A 22,099-nucleotide genomic window follows, 5' to 3' on the forward strand; every position below is an offset into this window, starting at 1 on the left:
GCTGTTCGGTGGGAAGCCTGGGAGGGCTGAGAAGCAGACGGCGGCTTCCCGCTCAGGCCGACGGTGGTGGAGGTGAGCTGGGGTGGGGAGCAGTTCCCCTGCATGGCCCCCCCCCCGGGTTACCTGCTGCGGAGCGGGCGGCCCTCCTCGCGCCCCCCTGCCCCAGCTCACCTCCGCCTCCCTGGGCCTGAGCGGGAAGCCGCCGCCTGCTTCTCAGCCTGCCTCAGCTTCCAGAGCGAACAGCTGATTCGCGGGAAGCCTGTGGGGGCAGAGAAGCAGGGCGGGCAGCACGTTCAGGGGAGGAGGCGGAGCGGAGGTCATCTGGGGCCCGGGGTGGGGCAGGGAGGGGAGTTGCCAGTGGGTGCTCTGCACCCACCAAATTTTCCCCTTGGGTGCTCCAGGGCTGGAACACCCATGGAGTCGGTGCCTAAGGTGCCACTTTTGGCCAGTTAAATTTAGAAGCCCTTTTAGAACTGGTTGTCCCTTGCCGAACAACTGGTTCTAAAAGGGCTTCTACATTTAACAACCAGTTCTAGCGAACCGGTGCGAACTGGCTCCAGCTCACCACTGCTTAGAATATGTGCTAATTACTTATGCCAAACAGTCTGTTCAATCTTGTATTTAGCTGTGACAATCTAAGCACCTTTCCCAGGTGGGAGGAAGAGCTCTGTGTGGCTCGAAAGTTTGTCTTTCTCACCAACAGCAGTTGGTCTAATAAAAGATATTACCTCACCCACCTTGTCTCTCTAATGAACACCACAAGACAGTTAAAAGTCATCGTGACCAACCAGGATGGCACCATAGTGACAGGTGACCTACATTCTGCTTTCTGAGCAGAATTGATGGGTGGATCATATCACATGCCATTTGTTGGCTGAAGTATGCTATCCGTAGGTCACAGTGACTGGATCTCATCTCACTCGTTCACAGACCTGGGTTGGCTTAAGATAGTATGTGCTGCTAACTACTCTCAGATATTCAGGTATTGGGAGAAGGCTCACAGCCCAAATCAGGGACAATGAAATGGGAGGCACAGTTGAAAAAAGATCCATTTGCATTGATATAAAACAAACAGTCCCCAGCCTATGGCACCACGCAGAGGGGAACCCACTTATTTTAACTCAGAGACTTCTACCGACAGTAAGCAGCAGATAACATCCGGAAACTCGGGGGTCAAACTCACTGCAAAGACAAACTGTGCCCAAGTCATTGCCTTGCTCAGGACACGTGTAGGGGAAACAGAGATGAAGAGAAAAGGAGTACTTGTGGCACCTTAGAGACTAACCAATTTATTTGAGCATGAGCTGTAGCTCATGGTTTCTTTTTGTCTCCACTCTCTGCCCACTTTGTCACTGTCTCTCCTGAATGAACCAGGAGCGTTCAAGGCAAACATGCTCCAGCCATTTGGGAGAGATATTGTGTTGTGGGAAGCAGAAAGCTATGATGTCACTGGGATCCAAATTAGCCAGTCAGACTGTTTCAATTAACTTCAGAGGCCAGCTGGATACTGGCAACAACACAAACAAAATCCCAGTACACATTGGCTGAGATAGCACAGGAAATGCCTTCTAATGACTAAACACAGCCCGCTCCACTGCATGGCCACCTCCAGTTCCACCCAGTCCCAGCTCCCAAGTGACAAGCCTTTTTGACTCTGTCACACAGAATGCCCCAGACCCTACCGGTGCCCTAATGACAGGAAGAGGCTGCAAAGCAGCTGGAAAGCCCTGCCCCTGGAGAATACTTCTGGTGCATGGGCCTCTTTGCCTTCACAAGAGCTGCTTCTTCAGGGTGTGTGCTGAGGGCAGATCGGGGGTGGGGGGAGTGGCAGAAGCAGTACCAGTGGCGCCATGGCACCGGGCCCAGAGTCAGAAGGGGCCCCAGCCAGCCTGATCCCCCAGCCAGCTGAGCCGGCCAGGAAAGCTGCCCCCGGCCCTGCTCCTCCCCCACCCTGCCTCTTCCCACCCTACTCCGCCCCAACCCCGCCCCCACTCCACCCTTTCCCCTGAGCTACGTCCTGGGGGACTGCAGCAGGGGTCGGGCCCACCCTGCACTCACCGCGTGGCGGGAAGTGGAGCGACCCAGCCCCAGACCGCTCTCCTCCGCCAGAGGAGTGCTGGGAGGTGACTCCCCCTGCCCCCCAAGTCCCAAGGCTGGGAGCCAGGGGAGCTCTGCTCCGCCAGCTCATGCTGGGGGGTGGTTTCCCCCCTGCCCCCCAAGTCTGGGGAGGAGATGGAGCAGTGGGGAAGGGGCCTGGGATGCGGAAGACAAGGGGATGGGGAAAGCAGGGGCAGGGCGGAAGCTGGAGCCCAGCATGTGGCATCCCCTGGACAGAAGCTGACAAGCCCTCACCCTGACAAGCCCCACCTCCCCTGCATCTGTACTACCCTGATGAGCCCCCCCAGACACCCTCCCCACTGAGCCCCAACCACCTGCACCTAGACCCCCACTCAAATGAACTCCACCTCCCCTGCACCTAGCCCCCCCCCCCCCCCCGGCTGAGCCCCAAACACCTTCACCTGGATCCCCTGAGAGTCCCATAGTCCCTGCACCTGGAACCCCCCAGTTAGCTTCTGTGCATCCAGATCTCCGCACCCAGATTGCCCCACAGAGAACTCTCTTACCCCCACCTGGATCCCCCCACATAAAGTGCCTCTGCTCTTGGATCCTGCTGCTGGGCTGAGCCTGTTCACCCACACATGGTGCGCCTGGCACAGGGGGCAGGGCCCCAAGATATTTTTGGAGCAGGCCTGGCCCTTGCACTGTGTCAGAGTCGGGTGCAGCCTCACTGCTGAGTCCTTGTCCCAGGGTGGGGTGGGGGGAGGCTGCAGGGTAATCTCCCACCTGCATGCAACCAGTGGCCTGTGCTCCCCACTGCCATGTTGGAGCCTCCACATTTATTTATTGACAAATAATATTTGCAGAATTTTAAAATATTGTGTGTGCAGAATTTTTAATTTTTTGGTGCAGAATCCCCTCAGGAATATGGGGTGCTGTGCAGCTGTCATGGTGGGACTGTGAGGAAGGTGGTGGGGAGGTCTATGGACGGGGGGTGCTGGGCGAGCCGTGTGGTATGCAGAGTGCTGTACAGTTGTGGTGGGAGGCCAGCAGGGGAGGTCTCTGGGTGAGGGGGCGCTGGGCATAAGGGTGGGGCACTGGGCAGGGGGGCGGTGTGGTGCGGGCCTGCCCTCAAGGGGAAGAGGCATGCTGGCAGCACAGGGCTGAGCAGGCCTGTGTGCAACTGGCAGCTGCAGGTTCCTAAACAGTGCCCTCCTGCTGGGCTGCACAGAGGGGGGCTGCTCCAGCTGTGCTGTGCCTCATTGCCCCCAGCCCACCCTTCACTCTGGAGACTGACCATCCTGCCCCCCTGCACCTTGCCCCATGGGGGCCCACAAATATGTTTGGCACCGGGCCACAAAAAGTTAGTCCGGCCCTGGGCAGAGGGCATGCAGGGGAAGGAGGAGGCATGGCCAGGGCATTCCTACATCTCAGCTGTCACAAGGCAGCTCACCACCACAAAACCCCACGGCTCTTTTTTCTGCATACTGGTATTTGAAGAACATTATGACCCAAGGAACGGAGCTCCAAGGCTTGTAGGAAAGGGATGCCCCTATTAGGACATGGCTGCTTTCAGATGTCACCACAAGACTAGATGGAGAAAGAAAACCTTCAGGCAGATTGTGGCATGATTTATGAGTGACGCAGGGCCCATTTCAGGGCCTAGCATTGTGGGCATCCTGTGTTCCCCACACCCCGCCTCCCGGCTAGTTTGAATGTCACATAATAGCTCTGAGCTGCTGCCGCCCATAGAAGTGCAGCATGCTAACCTCCCTCCTATAAATAGCCAGGGTTTGAACCCAAGGGTGACAGGAGATTAAGGAAGATAAAGGCTAGCTACAGAACCTGAGTCACTCATTAGGGATGCATGGTTAAGTCATCACCATTCATTGGCAGCAGTTAAACCTTTTGCCAAAATTTTAGGGCAAAACAAGGCACTTTAATGGCTGGACTGATAGACGCTTTGCTTGGGCAATGAGAAATACAATTATTTGTGAAATTTTAATTCTCTTCTCCCCTTCCACAAAGTACATGCTCCCAAGCCTGCACCCCACTTCCTTACTCTTATACTCTCCTTTCTCCCACAAAAAATGCCCTCGACTACCACCCCACCCTTACAATCAGACTCCCCCTTGCTCCAAAGGAAATCCCCTCCCCCTCTTCTCACTCCCTTCACCTGAATGATGTGCCCCCAGGTCCATCCCCCTGCCCCTCACATGTATTCTTCTCATTCCCTCAAAGGACATGTTCCCAGGCCTGCTCCAGTTTCTTCACCCAACCCCCCCAGTGCTCTCCTTTGTAGTATAGCTAGCCATATAACTATTCTGATTTTGTTTCCTCTCTACTACAACTTCCTGGGGTCTGCCATTGGTGAAGGAAGCTGCCATTTTGTGAGACAGAGTTGATGTAGCATGTTACAAAGGAGACACACGCTGGGCTCTCTTTCATGGAGACTTTATTTTTGTTCTTTCTTGCCTGATGATTCAGAGGAAGATTAAACCCTCTTTTAGGGTACTTAGTCAGCTAAGCAGAGGTCTGGCGGATGGGGGGGAGAGAAATCCCTTCCTGTTCCATGTTATATGTGGCTGCCTATCCAGAGAAACTCTTTGCTGAACACAGGAATGGTGAGCACTGGAGTGTAGGAGGTTCCTGAGCAATACTCAGTATTGTAATCAGATTACCACAGTGAGGACGTTTAACAGACAAATAACAGTTTCCTCAGGCCCCAAGTCCAGCACTTGAGCCCGTGCTTGCCTTGTGACCAGAGAGCACTGAGGCAAAATATGTTCAGCCCAAGAAACTGTGAGAAAACTCAGAGCCAAGGCTGTTGAGTGTTCTCAAAGGGGGGAGTTGTTGGGAACACTGGGGCATGGCCACTGGGTAACTCGAGGGGATGGAAGACCACGAGTGTCGATGAAGCCCCCTCGCGCTAGGCCCCAGTGTCCTTGGCCCCCCTCCTGCCTGGAGGCACTCGCAGCAGCTCTGCGTGCTAGGCCCAAGTGTCCTTGGCCTCCCCGCCTGGAGGCACACACAGCAGTTATGCTGAGAATCTGCAACAGTATGTTGCAGAGTCAGACTGCCTGAAACTAAGCAAGGCCAAACAGGGGAGATATGGAAGAACAATGCTGAATAAAGCAGCTTTATGTATAGTTTAACAAATGATACAGAGAATCAGGGAACTAGCTGGGAACTGGATTGGCTGGCTATATGGATACTTGGAGCAGCTTACTATTGGATAAGTATGCTGGGAAAAAGGATGTATAAAAGCCTGTGTAACTTCCTGCTTTGTTGTACAGGATTTGAGATTCAAATCTCCCTGTACCTTTTTGAAGCTTCAAATAAACTTTTCTGCTTCTCCACCCCGTTGTGATTATTGGGTGCAGCACACCGGGTAACGAACCACTCAAGCTGTTGTTCAGCCTCTCGGCACTGGGTGCCGGCAACAAAACTAAGACTGTGGCTATTATCAGCCAAACACTCCTTGACCCCACACACTGGGATCAGGGCTGGTGTGTCTGAAGGCCTTTAACTGGGCCCTAAAATGTCCCCATCTTTTGAGGTTTAAACACCTGCTATGGGTGGGGGGGTGTGAGGGGATGTGAGTGAGTGAGGGTGTTTGCGTGATGGGATTGTGAATAGGCCCGTGTGTACATGAGCATTCAGGTATAAGAGTGGCTGGGCGAACAGGGGTGAGTTTTTGTAGGGGCATGGTGTGGGCAGTGGTGAGAGTGTGCAACTGTGAGCATGTGTGGTTAGGGGTAAGCATGTGAGGGATGGAATCAGAGCCTCTGGGGTAGGACAGTGTGTGCATATGTGTGTGTGTGAGAGAGAGATAGTGTGTGCATATGTGTTTGTTAGAGTTTGTGAGGGGGAAAGTACAGCGTGTGGCTGGAGGTATGTATGTGTGATAGGAATTCTGTGTGTGCATGTGTGTTTGGAGCTGTGTCTGTCAGGGTATGTGTTGTGTGTGTGGGAGTAGTTCTGGAAGTGTCTCTCTCTGTGGGTATGTGTGTTTGGCGGTGTTTCTGTGAGGGTATGTATTAATATGCCAGTGTGTGAGCACCGAGCAGGGAGCTATGCAGGCAATCAGACTGCTCTGCTGGGACAGTCACACTGAGATAACGTCAGGTATACCGTACAGCATGTGCCCATGTGCGGCACTCCAGAGTCCCGCACTGGGGAATCTCTCTGTAATGCCAGCTACACAGGAACTGACCAGCCTGACTGCCCTTGCCCTAACCCCAGCTGGTTAGGGGAGTCTGATGCATTGCCTAGGTATGGCCTTATCCAGGCTACTGCATTTGATCCACCATCAAATATCAGAGCACAGAGATTGCCAGAGACACAGCACCTTGGCTGGCTGCCCATGCTTTATACAGTATCTGACATTTATGTATTCACTTACAGTATTTTCTGATTCCAGTGGGATTTGAAAACAGATAACGTTTCTAACCTCAACAATCCTTTTGGCTCAGGACCATGGGAGGGAGGGAGAGAGCTGTAATGCACGAACACAGCCATCTCTTCCCTGCCTTTTAAAATCAGATCCCTTGAAGGCTTGGCCTACCTGAACCCTTGTCATGGTGTCTGCTTCAACAGTGAGAAATTTGGCTATAACAGCTGCATGGTGAGCGGGAGGAAAAAGGCTGTATTGGAAGAACTGGACCTAACTGGTCATGCTAGATTGTCTCGAGGTGTAGCAGGAGTTCAAGGCAGGCAGGGGTGGATTTAACCATGAGCAAAGCAATTGGACTCTCAAGGCTCCACATTCCACACACATTTGGTAATGCACAGCCCATCTCTCTCCTATCTGTACTGTGCCTTTGTAATGTGTCCCTCCCCATAGGACCTAGGTGCTATGTACAGCATTCAGAATAGCAGCTTTGTGTCTGAGAGGACTCCTTTCTCCCTAGTATTACATTCCTCCCTTAAATGGGATGATCCTGTTATTTGTTTCCATGTCATTCTGCTCCCACTGTTGTTGTGGGAGGGCCTTATGCAAAGAGACGAGTCCTACATTTTCCCCTGATGGTTACAAAATTCAGGCTCATCCTGATTTACAGTGGTGCGGAGTTCCACAGCCAAGGGACTTCTGCTATTAACTCCTTGCCCTGCCAATTAAGAGTCTCTGCCTTCTCTCAGTCAGACAGAACAACCCTGTGGATCCTGTGGTAGGGTGTGGCCTCTGAGTTAGTTAGGGCCCAGCCCATACAGGGTGTCCAGGTAAGGGATGGCTGGGGGTCAAAGGGTCAGGGGCAGCCCCTGGATTAAGGGAAGATGATGGAAGGTGTTCTTAAGGCTACTGCTGCTATCTGAGTGTCCAGGACCACCCAGGAGTCCCAGTACAACACTCGCACACTGTCTTGACCCTGGAGGTTGATTCCTTCTGTGGAGCAGAGTCATAGCTTCTTCCACTTCCTCAATGCATTTTGTGTTCCTATCAGCATCACCTCCATCTTCCCTGGGGCTAGTCTTGTCAACTTCCTGCAGACTTTGGGACAACTAGAAGTCAGCATTGTTCGCACTGGATGCAGAAGAGATGTGGACCAGGGTTTCCAGGCACACTGATGACAATGGAGCTCATAGTGCCTCACGAACTGTCCTAGAGGCCTTACACAGATGGTGGGTAAAGGGGCTGACAAGACAAAGACCTGTGGAGCGGCACTGATGAGAGCTCTGGGAGGAGGGACATTGCTTATCTTGGGCCTTTGGCATCTGTTGGAGAGGAACTAGTGGAGTCAGCCCAAAGCAATTCCATCTACACACGCCAGCTCTTATAGGCAAGTCAGCACGACCTCATAACTGATGGTATCAAAGGTCACAGAATTCTTTACCAGGTGTCTGCCTGGTGGGTCTTGCCCACATGTTCATGGTCTAACTGATCGCCATATTTGGGGTCAGGAAGGAATTTTCACCTGGGTCAGATTGGCAGAGACCCTGTGGGGGTTTTACCTTCCTCTGCAGCATGGGGCACGAGTCATTTGCTGGTTTAACTAGAGTAAATGGTGGATTCTCTGTAACTTGAAGTCTTTAGATCATGATTTGAGGACGTCAGTAACTCAGCCAGAAGTTAGGGGTCTATTACAGGAATGGGAGAGTGAAGTTCTGAGGCCTGTGATGTGCAGGAGGCCAGACTAGATGATCATGATGGTCCCTTCTGGCTTTAAAGTCTATGAGTCTGAGTCACTGACAGCTGGAATATCAGCAACATGAACCTCTGTCTCAAGCAGAGAGAGGAAATATCTCCTTTCCAGAGCTGTTTGGGCCTAAGGGAGCGTTCTCTGTATCTACGTGGGCTTAGGCTTTGGAGCTGAAAGCTTTTGGATGATTAATAAGACCCTCAAGGCTGTTTCCAAAATCTCAGGATGTATAACAGCAAAAGTGAGGTTGGATAGACTAGAGGAGGGGCCGAGAGAGGCATCCTGATTGGGCAGACTGTGAGAAGGCAGTTCTTGAGATCTGCAGTTGACCAGTCTCCCTTCACTTCGCAGAGAGGGATGATTATAATTCTGATGGAAATATTAATGCTCATGCTGAGGCTTGTATTTGATGTCAGTTTTTTTTCCTCAAATGGCAGAGAAGCCTATGGGGGGGGAGGGGAACAGCACTGGGGAAATCTCAGCTTTGACTGCTTCCCATTGTAGGGTGGCAGCTTGTTTTGTGGCCTGAACTTCCCTTGGCCTCACCTGGCAGGGCCCCACTAACTGTAATGCTAGCATTTCTCAACTCCCCGACTGGCAGGGATGGACAGGGGTGATGAATTTGGATCCCTGGGGGAGTGTGATGAGGTGTTCACCCTACACTTACCCTAGAGGGGTTAATGGAGGCCAGATGGGCCAATTAGCCTATTAGGCTGTAAGATGGGACATTGAAGGCCAAGAGGAAAGCCCTAATTAGGGGAAGCTCACCTGTGTGGAAACAGGCCTGGCTTTTATAAAGCCAGGGAACTGATAGCAGAGAGAGGCTGAAGGGAAGTGTCTGTAGTCACTCCCTGGGGAGGGGAGGGGAGGGAGATCTGTTTGGCACTATAGAGGCAGTTAGGCTATGGTTACTCCCTGGGAGCAGGGAGTTGTGAGGCTGGCAAGCTCAGAGAAGGGCAGAGAGCCAGAAGGTAAGGAATGGCTCAGGGAAAAGGGAACAGACCTTGGCTGCTGACTAGAGGCTCCCTGAGCTAGAACCTGGAGTAGAGGGCCTAGGTTCCCCTGCTAGCCACTGGGGAAGTGGCACCCTAGGGCAATGAATGCGAAGATTGCCTAAGACTGCTGGTAATAAAAGACTTTGGTATCCCAGAAGGGGGAAACATGCAGTGACCTGACTGGAGGGTCAAGTCATGAAGAAGGAGCACCTGGTGTTGCAGAGAGAGAGTGGCAACAGAGAGCAGAAGGGGACCCCTGACCTGGAACAAGCTGACTCCACAGAGTGGCCAGGAGGAGACCCCACATGCAGTGAGTGGATCCTGTGAGAGGGAGTTGGCATTAATAGCTTCCTGTTAAGCAAGGACCGTTTCTTTTCCAGTCTGCATAGCCAGAAGAATAAGAGACTGGAAAGGAAGGTAAGAGAATGAAGGGAAACCTCCCCAAGGTGCTGCATTCTCCCTTTTAAATTTCCTGGTTATCCCTGCTCTTCTGGTGGCTCCTCTATGCTAAGGTGACTTATCTAAGGGAATACAAGTTTAATCCAGTGCTACTCAACTGCCTCAGGCCCAATAACCTGAATCCTCTTCCCCTCCCCCCATGTCTTTTCAAGACCTCTGTGCAGCTACAAGTGCACGCAGCCTCCGGGAGCAAAATCTACATCTCAGCCATGGGAGTCAATTGGAAGGCCCAGATGTGCTTCCAGCTGTGCACATTTGATAACAGTGAGCTTTGGGATTGAGAATGGTAGGATGTTTCCCATTTTTAGCCTCCAGCCCATTTTAGAGTGCAGAGTTATTAAGCAAACAAAGTGACGCTTTGTCCTAAATGAAAGGCCAGTGAGAAATTAAAGGTGGGTGAGATTCTGTGGCCTGCGTTGTGCAGGAGGTCAGATTAGATGATCATAATGGTCCCTTCTGACCTTAGTATCTATGAATCTAAGGGGCCATTGTGATCATTTAGTCCAGTGGTCACCAACTGGTTGATCGCAATTGACTGGTCAATCCTGGAGATTCTCCTGGTCGATTGTGATCTCCGGCAATGCAGTGGGGCTAAGGCAGGCTCCCTACCTGCCCCAGCCCCACACCGGAAATAGCCAGCATGGCCCCAGGGGAGGTGGGGGCCAGGGGTCTCTGCATGTGCAAGCCAGCTGCCCCTCTGTGCAGGCACCGTCCCTGCAGCTCCCATTGGCTGGGAATGGGGAACTGTGGCCAATGGGAGCTGTGGGGATGGTGCCTGCACAGAGGGGCAGCGTGTGGAGCCATGTGCCCCTGCAGGGATGTGTGGGCCTCTTCCTGGAGTGATGTGAGGCTGGGGCAGGCAAGGAGCCTGCCTTGGTCCCACTGTGCTGCCGACTGGGAGACGCCTAAGGTAAGTGCTGCCTGGTGAGAGCCCATGCCACTCATTCCTGCCCCAGCCTTAAGCCCCCTCCCAGAGCCTGCACCCCAACCTCCTACCCCAAGCTCAGCCCAGAGCCCCCTCCCACACTGTGAACCCCTGGGCCCCAGCCCAGAGCCTGCACCCCCTCCTAACCCCTAAACCCCTGCTCCAGTCTGGTGAAAGTGAGTGAGGGTGTGAGAGAGCGAGTGACCGAGGGGGGAGGGCGGGGAATTGAGTGGGCAGGGCTTTGGGGAAGGGGCAGGGTAGATCCTGGGGTGCCCTTAAATTCAAAAAGTGATCTTGGGCATAAAAAGGTTAGAGACCACTGCTCTAAGCTAAAGCATGTGTTGATGGTTGGGAATTGGCTGTCAATGAGTGTTGAAAATGCTGGGAAACTGTTTGGCGCTATGGCCAAAGATGTGTTTTGAGTTCACATGCAGCCTTGCAGGATAATAGACTGTCTCCCTCCCTGCACCTCCACCCAGTGATTGTCTTCCCCTACCTTTAGCACTAGGGGTGACCTGTTGGGCAGAAGGAGACCCCCTTTTCCCTTCCAGCTGCAACAATAGCTGGGTGGTGGTGCCCAGTTGCCTCTCTATTGCATCTGTCACTCTAGCTCTGGTAGTAGCACTCTGGGGCTGTTGAGAAGAAGTCCCACAGGCTTCTGAAATCTGAGTCTTGGAGTGTTAGTGGGGGTGAACATAGGTGGTGGGGCTCAGCTGAGTGGCTAATGGGGATCATACCCTCTGGCACTGGGGCTAGGAGGGAGGTGACTTACCACCCTTTCTCCATTAGAACCAGATGGGGAGGCCACTCACCGAGGCTCCCCTCCAGAAGGCTGCTGCCCCTCAAATCAGAAAGGAGGCCTTGAAAGACAGAACGCCAACACCAAAAAGTCACTTTTGGCCGAGACCCTTCTCTGGCTATCCCCCCACTGGAAGGTGGATTTCTCAGCTAGTGATCCTGGCATGCAGCTTTGTGGGCATTAATTACACACTGTGGAGTATCTCTGCACAGTGGGAACTTAATATGCTCTTTGGATGCCTCACAAAAGGTTGAACATTGTTAGGTTTGTATTTTTATCTGAACTGAGCATTCCTAATGTGAAGTGTACTCTCAGCCAAGGCACAAGTTTCCAACCATGAGCTAAAAGGATGCTGATGGGGGTCCAATCCTGTCTCAGCACAATTCCCACGTAGCTCCTTGGCACTTCATTTAACCACTGCTCAGTGGCATCACCAGGAAAGTTATCTTGCTGACTAAGCTGGGCAGCCAACACACTAAACATCCATGTGGAGCTGGGCATGTCATTTCTCTATGCTGTCCTGCCCCTCTGTTTGCAGTATTTGAAACCAGAACTGCCCTAACACCGTGCAACTGTCCCACAAAATTAAACTCCCCTCTGAAGAGAACTGAGGCAAGAAGAACAGGAGGACTTGTGGCACCTTAGAGATTAACAAATTTATTTGAGCATAAGCTTTTTGAATGTTATGATTCCTGATGTTAGATTTGTGTCCATTTAGTCTTTTGGATAGAGACTGTCCAGTTTGGCCAGTGTACATGGCAGAAGAGCATTGCTGGCACATGATGGCATATATCCCATTGGTAGATGTGCAGGTGAACGAGCCCCTGATGGCGTGGCTAATGCGATTAGGGCCTATGATGGTGTCACTTGAATATATACGTGGACAGAGTTGGCAACGGACTTTGTTGCTTCCATTCAGCACACCACACGATCCATTGTCTACAGCCAAGCTCTAAGATACAACCGCATTTACTCCAATACCTCAGACAGAGGCGAACACCTACAAGATCTCTATCAAGTGTTCTTAAAACTACAATATGCACCTGCACTACAAGTTTCTTTGTTTTTTTTCTCTCCTGCTGATAATAGCTTATCTAATTAGCCTCTCACAGTTTGTATGGTAACTTCCGACTTCTCTGTATGTATAAGCTTTCGTGAGCAAGGGAGCTGTAGCTAACGAAAGCTTATGCTCAAATACATTGGTTAGTCTCGAAGGTGCCACAAGTCCTCCTGTTTTTTGCGGATACAGACTAACACGGCTGCTACTCTGAAACCTGAGGCAAGAAGGCACAGATTTGGGGGAGGCAGAATTCAGTAGAGATGAGGCCATTTCCCATCCCGTCTCCTCTGCCTTGCTTTGTCTAAGCATAAGAGCGTCTCCTTTTAAACTTCAGGCCTGATTCAATCATTAAGGCACAGGTCCATGTTGAGGGCAGTGCAGTCGCCTTGGTTCAGTGGGAGCTCAGGGAGCGCAATCCCTCCCCCAGCACCGCAGCGTCCAGGGCAGGGGCTGCTGCATAACGCACCATCCCCTTGGCCAGTAACACTTACCCAGCTCTATTCTCCATGCTTGGCTGGTGCTGAGCAGGGCTCAGGGCTGTGACCATGTTGTTCCTGCTAGGTACAACTTGGGTTTTTGTGTTGATACCGGAAATGGTTCCGGTGCAGACTCCTGGATCTGAAACCCCTCTAGACTTGGGAGAACTCACATCTGGATCTGAACTCTGCAGGTGGCATTTCTTGCCCCCTTGGGGGAGGCTTAGCCTCCCCCAGCCTCTTATAGCTGTTGCCTATGCATGGCACAGATACTTGTCTGTGTTTAACCTGTACACCGCACCACTGAAATTCATAAAATCAGAAAGGCTGAGCACTTAAAAACTGGACCGTAATTGACTGCAAATCCCAGTGATGATTGAACCTGGTGATTTTCTGAACAAAAGGAGCTCTTCACCATGATTATAGCTGTTTCCATCGCTTCACATTGGCTCAACAGACGTTTTAGGCTTCTTTGGCACAATGACAATCCTCAAATCTTATATAGATTCTATAAGGGAGGACAATAAAAAGATGAAGCAATCCATATGGCTTATTGGGCTTGCAGGGAAGCCCCAGAGCGTGCTTGCCATCCAGATGGGCAAACAGCGCGGCTGCCTACCCAATGTTAGGAGCACCTGGGGCTCTGTAGCAGCCCTGGCTTTGCATAGTGTCTGGATACTAGCTCAAGCCCTTCTCCCTTAGGGCTCTGTAGTGTCTCCATGTGGCAGATACATAGTGTTGGTTATATCCAAGGACCAGTTGAATGTTGAACTTTATTGGAGAGAGGAGTTCCCTGCTCCCAGAACAAACAGCTGTCATTTCTAATTTCATAATGCTTTAGCCAACAAGGAACTTTCACTGATGGCTTCTTGATGACATCTGGCCATGAACAGCTGGAGTACCAGAGGGTGATCTTAGCACATACTCTTTTTCAAAAATTGGAATTGGGCCAAAGCATAAAGCTTTGTATTACTAACCCCTCACACCTAGGCAAAACTCCCTGCTGACACTTGGTAAGGGTGCTTTATCTTTTAAAGAGGGAAGATAGTCAAGTAGGTAGGGCATAGACCAAGGTGTGGGAAGACTTGCATTCTATTCCTGACTCTGCCACTGACTTGCTGTGTGACCTTGGGCAAGTCACTTGGCTGCTCTGGGCCTCGTTTCATGCAACTGCAAAATGGGGAGAATGATGCTTATCTGCACTTTTTTTTTAAGTGCTTTGAGCTGTACAGACACAAAGCTCTAGGTGGTGTTACTACACAGCCGTGCTCCTTCTCAGCTATGCAGTAACTAGTGGATAGAGAGCAGCACATCTGGCCGCCAGGGTACTGGAGCATGATCTCTCCTCCCCCTCTTCATGAATGTAGTGCTGATGAAAGTTGCTGGACTGGCTGGCAGCCATGGACTCTGAAAGCTTCTCTTTATCCCCAGAACAGGTATGGTAAAGGCAGCCGTGCAAACTTCCTCCATGCACCCTGCCCTACACATGTCTTATCTGTGCCATGGAGGAACTGTCTTTCAGGGTTAGAAGCATGTTCAATCTCTGTAGTCCAATCAGTCTTTGGCCTCTCTGGCCCTCCTGCTTGCAGCATGAGTAAATCAGTGCTAATTAACCTGGCTTGTGCACTGTGGATACCTGTCCACTGGGTACTGGACTGAGGCCCCCATCTCATGAGCATATACATTTTCAGTGAAGAAGGATGATGTCCTTTTCAGTCAATCAAGGAGATAGGATCAAATGTACAATGTGGTTGCTTAGAGAGAGGTTAGTTTTATGTGCACTAATACTAGACTATAGCTGTGGCAATTCTAGATCCTCAAGCCCTAGCTCCTTTGAATATCTGGGGTGAATCAGATTCAAAGCTGAAGTCACACCTATAATTTCCATGTCAAAGGCAGAAGGGTCTTGTGGTGAGCTGGGGAATATACGTACAACTTACGAATTCTGGTTAATTTTATGAAATTGCTGTATTACTGAATGCCTCAGTGGGTAGTGACTCAAATATGGGCTGACAGTATATCAGCATCATGACCACTCCCTCATTTGGACAAAGCTACAGAACAAACATTAAGTTGTTAAACTTAATGACTGTGCTCAGGCCAAACAATGGGTCTGGGGAGAGGATGTCTGAGCTGGGAGGTGGCCCGATGAGAGGTAGGTCTGGAGAGTAGAAAAGCCACAAACAGGCAAACAAAGAAACCAGGTGGTGGTGCTAGTTTTTTAAAAATTCAGAATTCACAGAAAAGTTTGGGCGGGAGACAGGAACAGAGGGGAAAGTTTTGTAGCAGAGCAGAGGGGTCCTTTCCAGCTGCAGGACCAGCTGAGGAAGAAAGAAGCTGGTTCCTTGATTTGGAGAAGCCAGGTGCAGTCACAGGAGGGGAGGGCAGATTCTGGACTCCTTAGAGGACTTTGACCTAAGCCCGAAAAACACTGAAGAATGGTGAGGAAACTGAGGCAGGGAAATGCTTCCAGTTGTGTGTTAACTTGTCTAGATAGCACAAGAGATATACAGATCTAATGTGGAGAATAATGGGTTTTGGAACCCTTTGCGAAGCCTCTGTGTTATGTGCTTCCACTGTCGCATGTCCCTGAAGAGGTGAACTGTAAAACCAGGGATGCCCATAAAGTTGGCAGGCTAAATTCTGGGAATGCTTGGAGGGTCCAGCACTAGTCCTGGGAGCCTATGGCAACAGAGCTGCAGAATCCATTTCCATGAAGGAGAAGCAGACCATCTGTGTTCAGAAAGTGTGCCAGAGGCTGAGGAAAGAAACCGTGCCGGAGCCTATCCAGACTCAGACAAGCTTAAAAGCACACGGGTCCAGTGTGTGAGGCCTGGTGAGTGTCTAGCAGAGGGAACACAGCCAGGGCTATGACAGGCCTATTTTCTATTTCGGATACATCTGCATTCTCACACAAATCCTCTCTTCTCAAGGGATTTCAGACCAAGTTGGTGGATCTATCCTGAGAATAGCTGATCTCACAAAATTTCCACTGTCCTGGCCCCAAATCTCATGAGAACAGCTGGCAAGATTTCAGTGCCACCTAATCCAAACAAGAAAAGGAGTACTTGTTCTGTACAAATTTGTTAGTCTCTAAGGTGCCACAAGTACTCCTTTTCTTTTTACAGATACAGACTAACAGGGCTGCTACTCTGAAACTAATCCAAACACACACTCTTGTCCCATTTGTGCCTTAGACCTGACTCCTATGTTTTGGTTCTAATCCAGCGCTGGATGCGAAAGCTGCCTTTTCATCTCTAAGAACATTGGTCCTTATGTGCTAGGAAAGAGATAATTGGATCTCAGGAGCTGATCTCCCCAGGTATTCCTCCTTAGTATTTCAGAACTGGCCAAGTATGTTATGAGCGTAGGCATTGTTCTAAAGCAGCCTGTGTTGGCTGTTGTCAGAGGCACAACACCAGTGTGCTGCTCGACCTGTTCTGGAATGGGAAGCAGCAGCATGTTCCTCTTCTATTAACTGAAATAAGACTAGTTTGTGCTAGGGCAATGCTTCATGGAATTTCAGCCTGCGGATGTTGCTGCTTTGGTACTTTAAATGGTTGGGCTAGATCAGCCTCCTTATTCAGGATCTTGCACATGCCTACATGGCTAGAAACAAAGGCAAGAAGCAGGGATGCAGGCCATGCCTGATTGCAACCTCCCTGGTCAGTATTTGAAAACCTGAATTCCTTTACTAAAGCCTCCCATTTCAGAAGCAAAGCCCTAATCCAACAGATTATTATTATTATTATTATTATTATTATTGTCCCTATGGCTGGATGCTTGTCCCAGTGGAAGGAGGAATGATTTAGTTTACAATGTTTGCTGCAGAGATGGATCCAGTGGCAGGTGTCTCAAATGGGAGAGGGACTGTGAAAACACAGGAGAAGAGGAGGCAATGGGGAAGGAGAAACAGGAGGAAGTGAGGTTGGGATGCCGAGGGGAAAAGGGGAGTGCCAAAGGAAAGGGCAGGAGAGGGGATGTTTCTCCCCTCAGCTTCACTGTTCTGCTCCTCTTTCTTCCTGTACTTTGCCTATTTAGATTGAGATCTTCAGGGAGCTTTTCTGCTGATTTATCTGTAAAGCACCTAGTGCAGAGGTGGGCAAACTATGTCCTGCGGGCCACATCCAGCCCACGGGACCCTCCTGCCCAGCCCTGAGCTCCTGGCCCAGGAGGCTCACCCCTGGCCCCTCCCCTGCTGTTCCCCCTCCCCTGCAGCCTCAGCACACCACGTCTCAAGCACAACGCTCTGGGTGGCTGGGCAGAGCAGTTGCAGAGTCGCAGCCTGACCCGGTGCTCTGGGCGGCACAGTAAGGGGGCAGGGAGGGTTGGTGGGTGGTGGGCAGGGGTGTGGATAGGGGTTGGGACAGTCAGAGGGCAGGGAGCAGGGGTGGTGGATGGGGCAGGAGTCCCAGGGAAGCTGTCGGGGAACAGGGGGGTGAGAAGCAGGGGTGGGGGTTGAATAGGGGGTGGGGTGGGGGCTGGGCCATGCCTGGCTGTTTGGGTAGACACAACCTCCCCTAACCGGCCCTCCATACAATTTTGGAAACCTGATGTGGCCCTCAAGCCAAAAAGTTTGCCCACCCCTGACCTAGTGTAACCCAGTGATGAGTGAGTGTTGTGGCCCTGGTCCACAGAGGATAGGAGTCTGTTCCAGCCTTGCTCTTTTGCTTAGTCTGTAGACACTAATATTTTTAGCTCTGAAGGTCTCTGCTTCAATTCCCAGGATCAGCCGAGCTGGCGGCTGTTACAGCAGCGCCCCGTGAGTGCTGTGCAATAACAATACAAGTTAACAGGGTGGGAGGGGAAAGGGGAGAGAAGAGCCCTTTAGCCACAGCTTAGACAGCGCTGGCACCCACCCCTCCCATCACCACTGCGGCCATTTTGCAACACCCCCTTCCAGCCCCTAGTGGCACCACTGACCAATCAGGGAGTGGCACAAAATCAGAAGTGCAGCTGCCTGAGGCTGGCAGAAAAGCCCCAGCTGCTGCTTCCCCACCAGGTGCCACGCCCGGAGCCACTGCCATGGGGAAGCTGCAGGAGCCATAGTTCCTCCCTGCCAGGCAGCAAATGCAGGAGCAGGTCCAAGGAACTGCAGCTGCTGAAGAGTACCTCCTGCCTGGAAGGAGGAGGAGTTGCCAGATAACAGGAGCCCACTCCTTTGCAAGCCAGAGAAGGACTCTAGATCCCAGACCCAGGGAGGGAGCCCAACAGACTCCAGCGTGGGACTCCAGCGAGGGACCTGAAGACACAGTGAGCAGTCCCACTGCACCATCGCTGTCAGTTATGGCGTTACTCTTCTTTGTTATCTGGTTGTTTAAGTTGTGCCCATGACCATAGTATCTGAGCATAGGGGCTTTGAGTGGGTGGGGTTTGGGTTGTGGGTGGGGCTGAGGAGAGCACCATTACCAGTTTGACCCTTGCACTTCTAATAAAACATAAGCAACCTTTGGAGGCTCCAATATATGCTTATTGTCTTACTCCAGGCTGTCAGCGTCTTGGTCACTTGGGCCAGAGACCCTTACCTCCACCAGGTCAATGGCTTGTTCACAAGGCACATTTTCTTACCACCCTGAAAATGAATGTGTCAGAGAGAGGACATATGTGATCAGACTGTGCAGCTGTCTTTGCAGGTGTACATGAGGCTGTGCTGTGGCTTTCTTGGAAGTGTATTACTCTTCAGTCTGCTCATTATGGCCACATTTCAGCAAAGCACTTAAACCTGTGCTTAACTTTAATCAGATGCTTACTTGCTTTTCTGAAGCAGGGTCTGTCTCTGCCTACACCCTCCCTGTGCCACTGTCTCATCTCCTTCCCTGTACACTCCTCCTCCACCACAACATATATCTTCCTACTGTATTTTCCACTCTATGCATCTGATGAAGTGGGTTTTAGCCCACAAAAGCTTGTGCCCAACTAAATGTGTTAGACTCTAAGCTGCCCCAAGGACTCCTTGTTCTTTTTGCTGATACAGACTAACGCAGCTATCACTCTGAAACCTAACATCGTACTAGAAGTTGTTCTCGTGCCTCAGAGTGCCCCACAGCAGGGGCTGCTAGAGAACCATGTTTCCCCACCTTCCCCCAACCAGGAACTGACAACTAGCACAGGTTGAAACATGGATTTTCCATCTTACAAAAAAAATTGGCAATTTTAAAAAAAAAATCTCCCATATGGACAAAAAGCCAACATTTTTTGCACGTAGAAATGGGGGGGCGGGGTGGAAGAGGGATTATTTAGCTAAACCCAGGATGTTTCATTTGACTTCAACCTGTTTTTATTTGATTTATTATATAAAATGTTGAAACAAAAAGCCATTTTGAAATGAAAAATTGAAACTTTCCATCCTGAAAAGGTCACAAGGGGAAGTGTTGACATTTTCAAAATGTTTTTTCTAATCTGTTTCCACATAAAATTTTGCTGAAATTGAGCCAATTTCATGAAAAATTTCAGGTTAATCAAATGGCATTTTCTGATGGAAAAATGTTGGAACAAAAACTTTCCAACCATCTCTGCTGCGAATGTCATGTCAGCAGTGTACTCCCAGCCCCCATCAGCCTGTGGACACCAAAACATTCTATGAACAGACAAAGAATAAGGTCCATTGGCAGCAGCAGTACATTCTGTCCTGTCGATGTGCCACAACCCTGTCCCACAGAAATCACCTCTAGGAGTGAGAAGAGATATGAATCTCCATGGCTCATTCAGTTTGCATTGGCCTCACTGTGGAGATTGCCAGAAAGGGGGGCAGATGTGAGGGCAGTTTTGTACTGTGGACACCTGTCCACTAGGCACTGAAACAAACCCCACAACACACTTCATTCAGGCCAACAGGCAGATTCTTAAGAATACATTTTAAGTGAGTTTTATTTTGGTAGCACTTTGAATGATAGTTCTATCCATCTGTGGTACTTCTATGGCCCCGTCATGCTAGTGTCTGAACACCTCTTACTCCTTAATGTATTTATCTTCACAACACCCCTCTGAAGTGCTATTATCTGCATATTACAGCTGATGAACTGAGGCACAGGGAGATTAAGTGACCTGCCCAAGGTCACACAGGAAGTCTGTGGCAGAGCCGGGAATTGAACCCAGGTCGCCAGAGTCCAAAGTTAATTATATCCTAACCATTGGACCGTCCCTTGCAAAAAAAAAAAAAATAATAAAGTTCTCACGTACACATTTAATAAGATAGCTAGTGACAGACCATCATGGACAGATTTTTGGCAGGGAATAACACCTGTAATATATAATAGATACCTTCTGTCAAGCCTCCATAAATATGTATGTAGTAATCAATTGCCATTTATGTAGCACATAACTACCCTATTAAATAACAATGCAATTATAGCATCAGTACAAACATCTCAGCTAGAGATCTGCAGTTAAGTTACCCAGTTGATAACCCAGTTTTGCAAAGAACTCTACCTCCTCTTTCACCCGGGGCAAGTAATCGTGTTTTGATGGGTGAATATAATCTCCTTGGTTTTTCTGTCACCTTCATTGTTAAATTGTATGGGTACATTCTGAATCTGGATTAACATGCTGTCAGGATAGTGAACCCCCAGTGTGTATATTTTCTAGCTTTCAATTGCCATGCTATTAAGATGCAACACATTTAAACCCCAGATCTGGGAAGCAAAGTGTAACTGTCCCTTCTTCACGCCTTACTTTTTCCGAGCTGAGATTGGGGGAGCCTCCTCAACCAAGGTGGAAAATGAATATCTAAAGACACTTCCCCGCCTCCTTAAATTCAGGTGCCCCCCTTCCCAGTATGACCCAGTAGCTTTCAGGTGCCTTTATGACCAGGAACCAGTGCTACAAATCTACCATGTAATTTTTACTGTATTTCCCTTTGCAAAGGATCAGTTCATTAGAACCTCTCCTCGCTGGGTAATTAATCACACATTCTCCAGCTTGGAAATGGATGGTTATACTGAAGAAACTAATAAGAAGCTACAGAAAGACTCCAAGCAGGTAACTGAATGTCAGGGGAGCACAAAGGATTAAGCATTGGCAGGGACTGAGAGCTTTTTTAAAAAGGCAGCCAAGTATTGTCTTTGCAACACTGTTTAGTAAGGGCTCTCTGCTGAGCCCTCCTAGTGGGCTAGAAGATTGGGTTCAAGTCCAAAATATGGACAGGCAAAACAGCTTGGATAAAATACAAAGTAACCTGAACATTTGCCCAGCATTCAAACTGGAGCCTCAACTCTTTCCAGAGAGTTGGAAAAGCTCAGTCATCTTGGTTTCTGTTGTTTCTACGGAAAAAGGGTTCTTGGTTTTGGATGGATGCAGAAATTCTAACAGCAGCACCGGAAAACCTATTTTCATGAGATTTCCAGACCGAAGGGTTTCAGCTGAATTCAACACCCAATACTTTGGGGATCTGTCCCACCTGAACCTTATGAGTCCTTTCCCCTGGCTAGTTCGGATGGCCCCAAACTGCACTGCAGTAGTAAACCCTGGCTGAAACAGCTGTGCAGCCAAACATGCACCAGCACTTACCTCCAGTACCATCTCTGTCATCTGGAACTGCTTCTGAGAGACTTTATCAGAGCCCACAGGCTCATGGAAGAGTAGGCAGAGCACGTCATACTTCTTCAGGGCCTGCTTGTAGTTCTTCTCGTTCAGGTCAAACACCCGATCCTTCCCATCGTAGGTGGGGAAGTCCAGTCCCTCTTCAGCCCTGCAGCAGAAGAACAGGTAAGAACCTGCCAGTAGCCAGCAAGCTATCTTCATTGGGAGATAGTGTGGGGTGTCTTTTCTTATATATCTGAGAAGGGAAGGAAAAAGAGCCAGCAGAAACCAGAGTCTCAGGGTGAAGTTTGGACTGAGTGTATATTTCCTCTGCCTTCCTAATGATCAATCCAGGCCAGTGGGAAGCAGCAAACTTTGCAGTCCTGGGCTGAAGACAAAGAGACAGACAGGAGAAGCTGCGAGGCCAAGCCCTGGATACCTTACATAGCTCTGCCCAGCTCCTGTGTCATTAGGAACTCCATTTTTAGGAAGCAGTTGTTTCAGGCTAAAAATAAACCCTGCAATGAATAAAAAGGACAGATATGACACCATTGAGGGACTTGCTGGCACTCTGCATCATCTGAGCGAGGGAGAGAGAGTGGAGGAGATTGAGATTAGGAATGCAGGCAGGCAGGCTTTATCAAGGGAAAGGGTACATGGGGCATCAAGG

General features: G+C 50.1%; 1 protein-coding gene across 1 annotated transcript in view; it reads right to left on the reverse strand.

Annotated features, from left to right (window-relative positions):
- The window catches only part of CASQ2 (calsequestrin 2), a 45,543-nt gene extending 23,892 nt beyond the window's left edge, over positions 1-21,651 (reverse strand). Inside the window, exon 1 of the mRNA XM_077807335.1 lies at positions 21,418-21,651. Coding sequence (XP_077663461.1) covers positions 21,418-21,651 — 234 coding nt within the window. The remainder of the gene's footprint in view (positions 1-21,417) is intronic.
- Between the last annotated feature and the right edge of the window lie 448 nt (positions 21,652-22,099).

The sequence above is a fragment of the Eretmochelys imbricata genome, chromosome 1 (genome assembly GCF_965152235.1).
Source record: "Eretmochelys imbricata isolate rEreImb1 chromosome 1, rEreImb1.hap1, whole genome shotgun sequence".
Taxonomy (NCBI): domain Eukaryota; kingdom Metazoa; phylum Chordata; order Testudines; family Cheloniidae; genus Eretmochelys; species Eretmochelys imbricata.